This window comes from Chlorocebus sabaeus, chromosome 21 (genome assembly GCF_047675955.1).
Source record: "Chlorocebus sabaeus isolate Y175 chromosome 21, mChlSab1.0.hap1, whole genome shotgun sequence".
Lineage (NCBI taxonomy): Eukaryota > Metazoa > Chordata > Mammalia > Primates > Cercopithecidae > Chlorocebus > Chlorocebus sabaeus.
Window position 1 is genome coordinate 31,154,647 of NC_132924.1, and position 13,837 is coordinate 31,168,483.

At 53.2% G+C, this 13,837-nt stretch overlaps 1 protein-coding gene across 5 annotated transcripts in view; it reads left to right on the forward strand.

Moving 5' to 3' along the window:
- CRHR2 (corticotropin releasing hormone receptor 2) overlaps positions 1–12,145 on the forward strand; it is a 35,245-nt gene extending 23,100 nt beyond the window's left edge. For 3 of the 5 annotated variants that reach the window (XM_007981714.3, XM_007981710.3, XM_007981708.3), the window contains exons 6-12: positions 1,209–1,362; positions 1,835–1,895; positions 3,426–3,498; positions 8,237–8,322; positions 8,537–8,672; positions 9,144–9,185; positions 10,617–12,145. In XM_007981714.3, the coding sequence (XP_007979905.1) occupies positions 1,209–1,362; positions 1,835–1,895; positions 3,426–3,498; positions 8,237–8,322; positions 8,537–8,672; positions 9,144–9,185; positions 10,617–10,757 (693 nt within the window). In that variant the 3' untranslated portion in view covers positions 10,758–12,145. Of the gene's footprint in view, positions 1–1,208; positions 1,363–1,834; positions 1,896–3,425; positions 3,499–8,236; positions 8,323–8,536; positions 8,673–9,143; positions 9,186–9,417; positions 9,739–10,616 lie in introns of those variants that run through there. The other 2 variants (XM_007981715.3, XM_038004791.2) reach the window with 2 other exon arrangements.
- The last annotated feature ends 1,692 nt before the right edge of the window (positions 12,146–13,837 follow it).

Genomic DNA, 13,837 nt, shown 5'->3' on the forward strand with positions numbered 1-13,837 from the left:
ACCAAATAGGCTCACTCAAGTTGAGGGCGCCTTCCAGCTCCCACGTGGGCTTGTGCTTATAGAACATCATCAACCATGGAGGAAAAGTAGGGTTGGGAGGAGGGGCTCGGTAGCTTCCCACCTCAGCAGGACTTTCTTGGAAAAAAAAGGAGACAGACCTCCACAGGAGGCTGTGCAGGGAAGCCCAGAAGACAGCCATGGGGACCGGACAGGGAAGCCCAGAAGCAGCCAGCAGCTCAGGACAGAAGGGTTATCTAAGAACCGGGGCTGTCAGAGCCAGAAGCAGAGCCTCTGACACACAGGTCCCTGGACCTTGAGCTGTCTCCATCATTCCCCATGTCCCAGCCTTGGCTCTCAGGGTGCCCTGGGGATGAGCATGTGGGGAAGATGACCAGGTGGGGGTCTGTTGAGAGGAGCTCTGGTGTGGAAGCCCAAGGCCTAGACCCTGGCCCTGCTGTGGCCCACTGTGGCTCTAGAGGGGCGGGGCTTCCCCTCCCTGCTTCCTTTGGGAAGGTAAACTTTGTGCTTGGGGAAAGTAGCCTTGCTCAGAGGGACAGGGACAAATTCCCCTCTGCTGGGAAGGCACGGAACCACAGCAGGCACAACCACAGCCACAACACAGCTACCCTCGTGCCTGTCTTTGTTATCCTCTGTTTCCTTCAACCACCCTGGAAGGCAGTGTTACTTTTTGAGGTTCAGAGAGGTGCAGTGACTTGCCAGCAGCCGTGTACTTTGCAAGTTTCCCTCCAGAGCCAGTAATGATTGTGCCAAGTCCAGAAGTTCCCAAACCCAGATACTCTTTGGAGTATCCCCTCCCTGGCCTCAGCCCCACTTCATACACCCTTGACTCACTTTACTCACTTTTTTTTTTCATTTTTTTAAAAATGAAATTCCATATCCCATCCCTAAAAGGAAGCAGATCTGACTTGCTATGGATTGAAAATGACTCAAAAAAACTAAAATAAAAATACAACAAGATGGTTGAATTCCAGCCTCTGTCTACAGAAAGCTCAGAGCCAGACTCTCTCTCTTTACTAGAAAGAAAAATTAGAAAAGGATGAGGCTTTTCAGAGTGAGGTTCACTGGTATTTGATGGCATATTCACGAACCCCCTTTGGGAAACCCTGTGTCTTGTTGCCCTGCCTGGGGATGTGTATGTCCTGCCTGGGCCCCGAGCAACCTCCTGACAGCCTGTGCCCTGCACACAGGTCTGGTGCCGCTGCATCACCACCATCTTCAACTACTTCGTGGTGACCAACTTCTTCTGGATGTTTGTGGAAGGCTGCTACCTGCACACGGCCATCGTCATGACCTACTCCACCGAGCGCCTGCGCAAGTGGCTCTTCCTCTTCATTGGATGGTGTGAGGGTCCCGGGGGCAGCAGGGCCTAGTTGGGGGGAGGACTTCTCACCAGGCCATTTCCCTTCGTCTTGGGTCCAAGGACCAGAGCCCGGCCCTGCCCTTCACCCCCAGCCCAGTCCCGTGGATACAGCTACTTCCCTCCATGCTGGTGAGGAACAAGCAAAGGTCCCTCCAAAGGATATTCCTCAAATAGCTCTTCTCCCCCTGCCAGGAAGGACCTGACCAAGGCCTTTGTCTCTGGCTTAGAAACTGGCTGGCTCTACTCTATCACAAAATCACGCATCCCTGCTTGGAGAGAGGGGCGGGGGCATGGGCCAGGGGTCGAGGGACAGGGCACCCCTGGGGTTATGGGTAACCTGCTGTTGGAAGAGTAAAAACATGGTCCCAGCCCCATTGTGGTCCGCCATGATATGTCCTACAAGAAGGTCCCTGTCCATCGGTCCCCTGCAGCCCAAGTCTGTCCTTCTCTCAGGCATCCCCTGTCCCATCATCATCGCCTGGGCCATCAGCAAGCTCTACTATGAGAATGAACAGTAAGTGGATGGGCCAACCATGGGGGCTCATGGGGAAGGGTGTGGGGTGTTAGGAAAGGTCAGCCTTGGGCTCTGACCAAGCCGTGGAGCAGGAGTTGTAGCCACACTTAGACAGATTCACTGTCCTGTTGTCCTTAAATTGAAAAAAATAGCCCTGCACTCAGAGGTACTCACGTAGTAGGGCTCAAGGAACTTTGCTGAATTAAGTTAGGAATCGTGGTTCCTTGCAGTGTCTCCCCGGCCCCTCCCCGCACCCCACCTCCGTGCCACGCACGCCCCCTTTGGTCTTTGTAAGACCTCCTCAGACTTGGATGTGGCAGCTCTGGCCCAGGGTATGTGGAAGGGGCCAAGGCCGCACATGACATCCAGGGCTGTCCATGAGCATTTAAAGAGTCCATGAGCATTTAACAGAGATTTTTTTTTTTTTCCTGAAGTCCCAGTCTATGCCTGGGTCAGTGTCCCATCCTGAGGTTCTCCCTATGCCACAGGTTGTGATATGCTGAACCACAGCCCAAATGACAGCAACTCTGGCCATGGGTCAGCCAGGGAGCAGCCAGGAAGTCGAGTGTCACCAGCTGAGAGCAGTGGGGACTAGGGAACATCACCCTGTATGCAAATCTCTGAGGGGTCTGTCTCAGAGCCTGGAGAGAGCAGAGGGGATCTGTCCTCAGAGTGGGGACAAGAATGGGGTGGAGTTCCAGAAACTCAACAGTAGGAAGAGCTTGTAAGAGTAAAAGCTGCCCAAGAAGAAGAGGGCTGCCTTGGTAGGTGGTGAGCTTCCTGTCAAAGGAGGGGTCCAAGCAGAGACCAGAAACCCTGGAAGACAGGGAGAATCCTATCTGCAGCAGGTCTGCACTGGATGACCTCCAAGATTTCAGAGGACTGAATTCCCCAAAGTTGATGGCCCCTCCTTGTGGTCCAGCAGTTGCTGGCCGACCCAGACCCTAAAGCCTTTCTCCTGACCAGCATCCCCAGAGAATGAACTAAGCCTCCGGCAGCCTGTGAGGCCAGCCAGACAGCAACTCGCTTCACTGGGTGAACAAGTGTTGGCTCAAAGACACAAAATCCCAGGCTGGAGGTAGGAAGACTCCACTTCCACATCTGCTGCTTTGTGTGGCCGAGTGAGTGCCTGGCACACAGAACAGCGGGTTTCAAGCAATATGGGAACAGGTGGCCTAACGCAATTGGCTGTGGACCAGCAAGGGGGAGCCCAGCTCTCCCTGTGCCTCCTGCATTCCCAGTCCTGTGCCTAGCAGGCTGCAATGGGGCAGGTGAGAGAGGAGGAGCAAGAGACCCATGACCTGTCCTCAGTCTGGCTGGGGAGATCAGACCCACCGTGTAGAGCAAAAGACAGCCTGGGTGGGTGAGGGTGGTCAGTGGAGCTGGTATTTCCACCAAGGCTTTCTGGGAAGGGTCAGTCCTGGAGGCTAGGTCTCAGGAAGGGTAAAGCTGGAGGACCCTGGGCCCAAGTCTGGGGGATTCCCTCAGTTCCAGCTCAGCAGGCCCCCTAAAGCCACCCCATCTTCACAGGTGCTGGTTTGGCAAGGAGCCCGGTGACCTGGTGGACTACATCTACCAAGGCCCTATCATTCTCGTGCTCCTGGTAGGTCCTCAGTGGTGGCTGGGATGGGGCTGGGTGACAGGAGGACAGCGGAGGGTCCACCCAGGCAGAGACAGTGGCAAAGATGTGGCATGGGTGGCCCTGCACACATACTCTATATGCCACTCCCATACCCTGTCTGTGCCACCCTATGCCCCAGCACCACCCAGCCTTCCCTTCCTCACGCTCGATGCCCTGGCGCAGCCCCACACCACACTGGTGACCTCAGGGCTCTTTCTCTGGGAGGAGAAAGGATCTAATGGGTAGACTTCCTGTGCCCTCCTGGTCTGACACTGTACAATGCTGAGACAGCCAGGTGAGCAGGCAGCTGGTGACAACAGAAGAGTGTGCGGACTTCTGTTCATTCCAGACCTACGTTCCCCTCGGCACCCAGCGACCCTCTCTGGGTCCAGCCCACCGCCCCCAGCCTGGAGTGGAGAATACCGGGATGAAGCGTAATGAGCAATTGTTCCTTGTCCAGCTCCCCGCCCTTTGCCAAATGTATTTGCATCTAAGGTATAATTGCCACACATCTTTAATCCACAAAGAGCTTTAATTAAGGGAGAGTTCAAGTAGAGGCTGCATTCTGCAAAAGGAACCCATTATATATCATACCTTTAAAAAAAAAAAAAAAGAGAGAGAGAGAGAAAGAAAGAAAGACATACATAAAAGCCCCGTAAGAAATTGGCATTTACGTAAGACTTATTTCAGGCTCAGTAATTTCAGGCTCCTGTATGTACCGGCTTCCTTAAAGGGCCACAGTTCCTTCTGGGAGACTCAGCGAGAGTGCCATCTCCTCCTGCACACAGAAGGTGCCTGGTGGGGCTTTCTTTTGTCTACCTTGGAGACAATTCTTATGTATCTCTTTTATTTTCTTACTCTCCTTTTTCTGTGACTTTGGGTTTCATTTGACCTCCATCTTTGGAGTGTCCTTGATAGATGCGAACTGATGACGGCTAGGAAGTTTTTTCACCCACTGCTGGAAATTCCACTGTCAGGGCTTGGTTCACTTCAGAGGCAGAAACCAGGTTTTGTCAGCAGCTAGTAGGATTGTCCTTGGACTCCCAGCTGTGGTGAGTCACTCACCCCTCAGTGTGAACAGAAACCCCATGAGATCCATTTCTTCCCACCAGCTGCCAAGGGCCATCCTGGAGGAATAAGGCTTTTGATGAGCTTGGGATGGAGCCAAGGAAGGCTGGCCTGGATGGGGGACCAATGGTGGCAGAGAGTGAGCCCCATCTGTAAAGATGTTGGACAGGTGGTGAGGAAATGCCAAGAGAAAAGGAGGCGAGGAATGCAAGAGCTCAGTGTCAAGACCCAGCTCCCTTCCAGACCCCTTCTTTGGCTCCACCCCGGCATCTGTGCTCATAAGCCCTTTCCTTCTTTCCTTTGGGCCCAGCTCTTTGCATCAACAGGGGCTTCCAGATTCCAAGCTGAGCCCTTCCAGAAGCTCTATCTACGTTATTTCCAACCCTTGCATGCTCAAGTCTTAAAAGAAGTAGGGTTATGCTCTCCATTTTACAGATGAAGAAGCCGAGAGAGATGAATTGGCTTGCCCAAGGTCACCACTAATAGCTAGCACGGCTGAGGCTCAAAGACAGGTCTCCTGCTTTGTCCCCACCATCTGCCTGCTGTCTTCAAGGTTGGACACGTGCTTGGTGTTCCTGCCATCCTTACACTCCCCAGCAGTTCACAGCTGCATTTTTGCTGCTAAGAGATACTCACTTATTTCTGGTTCTGAGAAGTGAATCAGGTGGTTGAGCTTGCAGGAAGCCTGACTTCTTGCTGGTGTTGTCACTGTTGGTGTCATGGGAAAGGACTGGCAGTCACTAGGCCAGACACAGGTCTTAGTGCTCTCTGTGAGCATTGTGCTAATCTTCTAAGGCAAGCTCTGTGGTTAGCCCCCTTGGGGGTAGACAAGGCAGCAGGAGCTCATGAGGTTAAGCAACTTGCCCAAGGCCACACAACTGCAAATTAGAACAGTCAAAATTTGAGCCATGAGACTAGGACTTGGTGCTTCAGTTCATGTGTGGGTGGTGGGGGGGCTTATCTTCAGTTCTTAGCCCATCCGCCCTTTCTCCAGGCCTTTCTGACACCTTAGGAAAGGTGTCATCTCCCCCACCCCAACCCCTCCAGGCCCCCAGCTAGGCCACAAGCCCTCTGCAAGCAGGGGCTCTGACTGCCTGTCCACTTCCCCATCGCTGATGCCTGGCTCAGAGGCTGACACATGGTCCATTGATTCATTGAATGAATGAACAATTAAATAAAACCAGAAACAGGCTGAACAAAGGCAGGGTACAATAGACAGTTCTTACTAAAGAATTGGAGTGTGTTTTTAGGGGGGAGGTGGAGTTCAAGAATGGAAAGTCGGAGAGCTCAGTGTGGGCAGGGTGACCAGAAGGATCCCTGGAGAGAAATGAAGGTGCCTGTGGTGGTGTGAAGTGGGAGGCTGGGAAACAGGCTCAAAGGAAAGAAGGATTTTCAGGTTACATAGAGCCAAGCTGAGATGAGTGGGGCCACATAACTAAATGCCTGCCAAGTGTAAGGATGGGAACAAGGCCTTGTCTCCCAGATGCTCCACACTCGACCTTGTCCCTGACCTTGCCTCAGCACAAGAAACAGGGCCCTATAGCCAAGAGGTGCTTAGGAATCACTTGTTTACTGACTAGATGGATGGGTAGATGGGTAAAATAGTGGTTGGACAATTGAATAAATTGGTTGCTAGGTAGATGGATGGATAGATGGATGGGCCAGTGGATGGGCAGATAAAACAGTAGGTGGATAACTGAATGGATTGGTTATTGGGTAGGTGGATGGATGGGTGCGTGGATGGATAGATAAAAGAGTAGGTGCATAATTGAATGAATTGGTTGTTGGCTAGGCGGATGGATGGATGGAAGGAAGGAAGGAAGGAAGGAAGGAAGGAAGGAAGGAAGGAAGGAACAATGCATAGATGGATGGATGGATGGATGGATGGATGGATGGATGGATAAAAGTAGGTGGGTAATTGAATGAATTGGTTGGTAGGTAAGTGGATGGATGGATGGATGGATGAATAAAAATGGGTGGATAATTGAACTGATTAGTGGGTTGATGGATGTCCAAAGATTGATATTAAATTCAAGAAAATGTGGCAGAAATGAGAGTGTATTTTGATTCCAACAGTTTCTACTCTCAGGGAAGTCAGGAAGAATCAGAAAAGGTCAAATACTTTGCATTACTTGTATGAGAAAATTAGGATTCACTTATATGTTAAGGTGACTTGTGTCCCGTGATCCAGGGGAATATGTTGGAGACCCAGGAGCTGGAAATTAGGTAAGCCTTAGGAGAAAGCTGGGGGTATCAGGTCATGGCAGCCCTGCTGAAGGCTTTCCACCCCCAGCCCTCCCTTGGACCCCCGAGGCCATACCACTATGTGGTAAGAGAGCAGCAGGCAGTAGCTGAGGTGGGATGTGAGCTCTCCCTGCCCCTAGGGCTACCCGAAAGCTTGTGGGGAGCATTCAGAGGCTACAGGGTTGACAGTCTCAGGATATCTGCCTGGATCCTGTGTCTCTCCTCTCCCAGCCAGGATTCAGAACTTGGGAGGGTTAGAAGGGCCCAGCCCAAGCTTAAGGACCAATGGATTTTCTAGACAGATCCTCAGAGGGGTGTGTGTGTGTGTGTGTGTGTGTGTGTGTGTGTGTGTGTGAGTGGGTGTGCACACACGAGCCAGCAGACACCCGTGGACTAACATGTGTCTCCTTCTGGCCCATGAGCACTTTGTCAGGAAACAGCTCCACTGTGTCAGGCCGACACACGCTCCCTTGCCTGCCTACCTACGCTCGGAGGCAGGTGAAAAGAAACACAGACGTGCCCCGGCCCCAGATCCATGCTCACGCATGCACACGGTCTGTGAGGCAAACCCACTTCCACAAGTGCTTAAAGGATAGACCCACAGACCCACATTGCAGCTCCCAGGGGACGACACAGTCACAGTCACAGCCGACACAGATGAACAGACACTCGCAGGCCCACGGGGACCCACACCCAGCAGGGAGTGACTGGGGAGCCACACAGGCCAGTTCCAGGTCCAGGGGCTGGGTGGGGAGGCTCTGGTGCTAAGGGAAAACTCAGAATAAAGATAAATGAGGCCCTTCCTGGGGCCTCAGAGCCAGTCCTGCAGCCCATCCATCTTCCCTGTCTAGGGTGCCTACGAAGGCTCTGGAGTTCCTGGGCACAGGGGGATGCTGGCAGATTAATCACTCATTCAGCAACTGAGTTCTTAATCCCTCCATCTGGCCTTGTCTGCCCCACCAGGGCAGTGCTGTCCTCAGTCAGAAGGACCTCAGGCTGACCTAGAGCCAGTGACATGCAAGGGACTCAGAGAGCCCCTCAGTCAACAAGTAGGGACAGAGAGAGGAAGGGGCTTCCGTAGGGTCCCTATGCGGGGGAGAGGGTTGGGGGCTTTCTGAGCCTCAGAGGGCATGTCCCGTGCTCTCAGTCACGACCCACAGAGGCTGCCGCCTTTCCTCCTCAAGCCCGGGCTGGAGATGCAGGCCCTGGAAAATGGGCTGTCTCCCCATCCTGGCGAGGGAGGAGCACAGGCCTTGGGATGCTGGCAGGTGCTAGGGGGACAGGTAGGATAGGTGTGTACATGGGACGTGGGTTTCCAGGGGGCTGTGGGGAAGGGGGCTGCCTCTCAGCTCATCTCAAACACATGCTCCTTGCTTTTCCCTCTTTCCCATGCCCGCCCTCCCTCCAGATCAATTTCATATTTCTGTTCAACATCGTCAGGATCCTAATGACAAAGTTACGCGCGTCCACCACATCCGAGACAATCCAGTACAGGTATGTGAGGGGGTGCCTTGACCCCGCAATTGGGAGAGGATGAGGTCATCGGGCTGTCCCCCTGCTTCCTGGCAGAGCCGTCTGCTCCAGGCCTCACCCAGGGAGCTCACTCAAGCTCCCGGAAGAAACACAGCCACAGTGTCTCCCGCCATCCCACCGGGTGAGGCCCTGCCTGCCGCATGGGCTCAGACCTGTGTCCACCTCTTGCCCCCAGGAAGGCGGTGAAGGCCACCCTGGTGCTCCTGCCCCTCCTGGGCATCACCTACATGCTCTTCTTTGTCAATCCCGGGGAGGACGACCTGTCGCAGATCGTGTTCATCTATTTCAACTCCTTCCTGCAGTCGTTCCAGGTGGGGCCCAAGACCAGATGGGGGCCCCACAGTGAGCTTTCCTGAGGCTGCTCTGGCAGCCATGCCCTCGTTAAGATGGTCCCACGGGACTGGCACACCCGTGGCTCAGTTACATCCACAGAGTCAGAAGCCTGTACACGCTCAGCCTGAGCCTGGCCCGTCATCCCCACGCAGCCTGCATCTGGGTCCTACCAGCCTGCACCTACTGTCCCAGAACCTGTTCTGAGGATGCAGGCAGCCCGGCCAAATGCCCTGGGACAGGTCACACAATATTGAGGAGACTGGAGTCTGCCTGGCTCCAGCGGACCGTGGAATATCTGCACCTTAAGGCTAGGACCCCACCCAGCTCAGACTCCAGGGGTTCCTGGGTCAGAGCCTTCCCCCAACCATCCTGTCCCCAATGCCACCCCTCCAGGCAGAGCAGTTCTGCAGGCAGGTCACTGATCACTCCCTTCTTTCCTTCCTCTCCAGGGTTTCTTCGTGTCCGTCTTCTACTGCTTCTTCAATGGAGAGGTATGAGGCCAGGTCTGCGGGGGGGCCTGGGATATCCAGGTCCTCAGATCCCACTCCAGGGCAGCTCCAGTGGTGCTGCCCAGCCTTGCAGGAGTCCCAGGGAGGGGAAGGCTTGAGATACCACCTGGCTTTAGGGGAACAGGAATCCTCCTCGCAGGGGCTGGAGCCAGTTTAGAAGGTCAACTATGCAGCCCCGAAATAACATGCCAGTGCCCCACACATGCACTCAGAGAGCTGGATGAGCAGGGAAGCCCAGGCCGCAGGGCCTCATGGAAGAGAGAAGCCAGAGCAAAGGCAGTGACAGGAGGAAGCTTCCAGAAAGAGATGTTTATCATGCAATCATGTCTGTATGGAGTCAGGGAGCAGAAGAGAGACCAGCACATTCCCCCCTACCTGCCACAGAAAAGCCCACACAGTGAGAGCAGGCTCTGGGGAGTCAGGCGGTTGTGAAGCTTGGCACCAACCTTGAGGCCCAGAGCCCCAGTGCAGCTGACGCAGGGGAGAAGCACACTCGTACCTGGGCTGGGGTGAATGAGAACATACAGCAAAGAGCAAACACAGCCCCCAGGGCCCGGGAGCTTCTGAACACTCCAGAGGAATGCACTTGCCTGTCTTGGCACAGGGCACTGGCAAGGTGTCTCTGCAGACCTGTGTCTCTGTGGATGAAAGCACATTCCACTTGCAAAGTCCATCAGTAGAGACGGGTTCTGTGGTCTGGATGAGAAGAAGAGAGGGGGCCAGTAAGGCAAACAAACAAAGGATGTTTATGGAGCATTTATTCTGTTCGAACCATGTACAAGCTAGGATGTGAGGGACACCATCCAATTTCCAGAAAAATTCTTCAATTGCCAAACAAATGAAGCTTAAATGGCCCTGGGTACAGCCAAGTTTAGAAATGACCAGGACAGAGAGCTTTCCCTTTCAGGCATTAAACACCATGGTTAGTCAGGCAGGGGAGTCTAGCAGGAGCTAGAGAAGGTGAGGGCTGCAGAGGGGACGGTCTTCAGGAGGGAGGAAGAGGCGCTCCAGGTGTGTGAGCTGGACGCACACCACCAATGCCCTGCGGGAGCAGAGGCCCAAGAAGGCTGAGGGGGCCAAGTCTCCAAGCTGCGCTCTCTGGTCCCAAGATGCTAATTTTGAGGTGGCAGAGTGAGTCAGGGAAGGGAAGGCAGTGTGTCCAGAAGAAACTGGATGATCTGGGAGGACAGTGTGGAGTAAAGGAGGTGTGGAGTCAAGCCTCTCCAGGAGGATAAGGAAGGGGCCCCTGGAGAGAGGCAACAGGGTCAGAGAAGGACCTCGGTTTTGGAAGCAGACAATTCCTTGGCATGAGGGTGGCAGTCAACCCATGAGAGCAGAGAGCAGGGAAGGAAACTGTCCCGGAAGCCCAGGGTTGGTCCCTGGGAGCCGGCTGAGCCTCTGCCTTCTCCACAGGTGCGCTCGGCTGTGAGGAAGAGGTGGCACCGCTGGCAGGACCATCACTCCCTTCGAGTCCCCGTGGCCCGGGCCATGTCCATTCCTACATCACCCACACGGATCAGCTTCCACAGCATCAAGCAGACAGCCGCCGTGTGACCCCTCAGTCGCCCACCTACGCAGTTCCCCCGTCCTTCTTCACTTTCTTCCTCTGGGTTCTCCTTGCTGGGCAGGCTCTGGTGGGGCAGGAAATGGGAGGGGAGAGACCAGCTCTCCAGCTTGGCAGGAAAGAAGGGGTGCGGCAGCCAAGGGGGACTCCAAGGGACAGGGACCAGTGGGGGCCGCCAGGTTCAGTGTGAGAGGGAGCAGAGGGAATTCATAGGACCCCCTGAGAAGAGCCGGTCAAATGTCTGCAGGCATTTGCCCATCCCAGCCTCTCTGGCCAGAGCCTCACTGTAGAGAGGGAACTGAGGCCCAGAGTGGAGAAGGGCCTGTCTAACGCACACAGCTATTTATAGTGGCAGACACGGGGCTCCCCTGCCCTACTCACGGTGCCAGCAGTCAAGTGACGGTGTGGCCCTGCGCCAGCCCTTGGCCTCCACACTCGGTGGTGCCCCTGCAGCTGGGTGGGGTATGCCAGCTGGAGCAAAGGATCAGTTTGGCTGCCTTATCCCAGGGGCTGTCACCTAGAGAGGCTCACTTGTGCCCCACCCTTGTTCCTCTGTCCCCTCCCCAGCCATCCTCCCGCCTCAGGGGCTCCATGAAGGATGTGGGCTTCTAGGCCTGGCTTGGGAGACTCTGCCTAGTCTGCAGATTAGGGAATCAAGGAAGACGCCATCAGGGCAGCCACATTCTTAGGTCAACCAGTTGCGTCGTGCGGGGCAAAACGAGGAGCAGAGGTGTGGAGGATGGAGGCATGGGATGGGAATAGCGGAAACCAACTATGTCCTCGGTGATTGAAACTCACACCCCATTGCCCTTCACCCTCCAGCCTCCCCTTCAGAAACATCCCTGCTCTCTGTGAAATAAACCATGCCTCTTGGAAATGGCCTCCCCTCAGGTCAAGTCACCCAGGCATCCAAAGAGTGGTGTGGGCCAAGGATTGTGGCTGGGTCTGAGGGGCCACATCCATCTTCCTTAGTGGACTCGGGCCCTGGCCTCAGGCCAGTTCTCTCTCTCTCTGACCTCTGGTAGGTTTGGAGTCTTTATGGTCAAAGCACCTGCAGGCAGGTCTGTCCCTTATCACTCCAACCAGGCTAATACCTGGCCCCAGCCCCCAACCAAGGGCAGTTTGGTTCAGCCTGGAGGAGGTGTGCAGCTCATCCAGCAAGCCAGGGCCTGTCCCAAAGGCCAAGGCTCTGGAATTTGGTGGGAAGGGTAGACAAGGCCCCTCAGTCGACCGGGGCAGCTTCTGGGCTTGGCTTCCGTCCCTGTGTCCCTGCAGCAGAGTCCCAGGAGTCAGGGAGGGAGAAGCATCAGGCCATTGCTTCTAAAAGGAACCAATGCTCTAGGTACCCCTACAAAAATAAATTTTGAAAAATCATGTATTCCATCTTGCACATTTTTAAGTTGACATGTAGTATTTTTTACTTAAGCTTTAAAACCTTCAAAGGTGTGATTTCTGTCATTTTGTAAATATTTACATCTTTAAATAAAACTGCTGCAACACTTTAAAATATATCAAATGAATTCTGAACACCACAGTGATTTAACACCCACCCTCATCTATTTTAAAAACACCTGACCCAGCTCTTCTTCTTCCTTTTTTTTTTTTTTTTTGAGACAGGGTCTCCACTCTGTCACCCAGGCTAGGGTGCAGTGGCAAGATCTCAGCTCACTGCAACCTCCGCTTCCCGGGCTCAGGTGATCTTCCCAACTCAGCCTTCCGAATAGCTGGGACTATAGGCATGCACCACCATGCTAGGCTAATTTTTGTATTTTTTTTGTAGAGACAGGGTCTCATGATGTTGCTCAGGCTGGCCAGCTCAGATTTAATTGTGGGAAATGTGACATTGTTTCCTTCCTCTTTAATGTGTAGCTTCATTCCATGGCCCTACAGAATTTTATACTACTGCATTACTTTTATGGCTCAAAGTGTTTTATTGCTCGCTTTGTCATACTTCTCTGCCACACAATATATGTATGAATTAAAGTTAAGATATTTCATTTTCTATGACCAAAGGTTCAAGGGTTTTTACAATAATCTTCTGGATTGAATTATTACAATTATTTTTTGATATAAAATATAGTAAACCGCTGATTAAAACAACATAGATACCTAAAGTTTTTATAAGTAACTAGTTAAACCTAAAGAGGAAAATGTATTGAAAACACAGCTTAATGAAATGGATAGGAAGTTAATGGCTCATGAATCTCTAGGTGAATATTTATTGCTAGAATAAATTGGGACTCAGCATCAATTCTTTTCCTTTTTAACCGTTTATAGTGGGCTGTGCTGAGAAGCCTTTTCAATTCAGGAGATGATCTGGCACTGCCAGTCAGTTCTCTATCCTCCTGCTGAGATGTACAGTCAAAACTGCATAGTGATCTACCACCAAAATGACCTATCAGCTGGCTGTTTAATTAAGTGTCCTTTCAATTTGGCTGGAAAAGATGAACTGAACATTATCTGACTCGCAGTAGGCTTTGGGTGCTCATGTCATCAGCTCATTCCGTTTCTCACCACCAGCTGTGCGGGAGTGCACTGCAGGTTAAGTGTGAGCCCTGCTTCTCTTGTCAAGAGGGCAGGGAGGTTGGGGCGCCCTGATTTTATTTTCTCAAGTGACAGAACTCAGAACTCAGGGTATCTTAGAAAGTCTTACTGCACACCCAGCAGCAGCATGATGGCCGCATCCGTTAGCATCATCGGGGCTCTTGTAGAGCAAGGAGCTGCAAATGGCTGGGCCCACAAGAGGCCACTTGGAGATTTCTGTGGCCAGCTGTGAGCAGGTGCTTATCGGAGCAGACGCTGCAGAACCTGGCACCAAGTCCCAGGCATTCATCACTGCTTCTTAATGCAGCTCCCGGCTCATTATGCCAACTGTCCCTTGCTCCCTGGAGGGACCAAGGGCCTGTGATCCCTGCTGGGAGTCCAGGCCTGCCAAGGCCAACACCGAGAAAAGCATCAAAGTTGCTAACCTTTGTTCAGCAGGCACTCTCTCTCCAGTTTAGAGGAGGCTCCTCCTTGGTCCCACCCCAGCCCTGAATCCCTCATTACTCGGTCTCCTGGTTATGGCTCC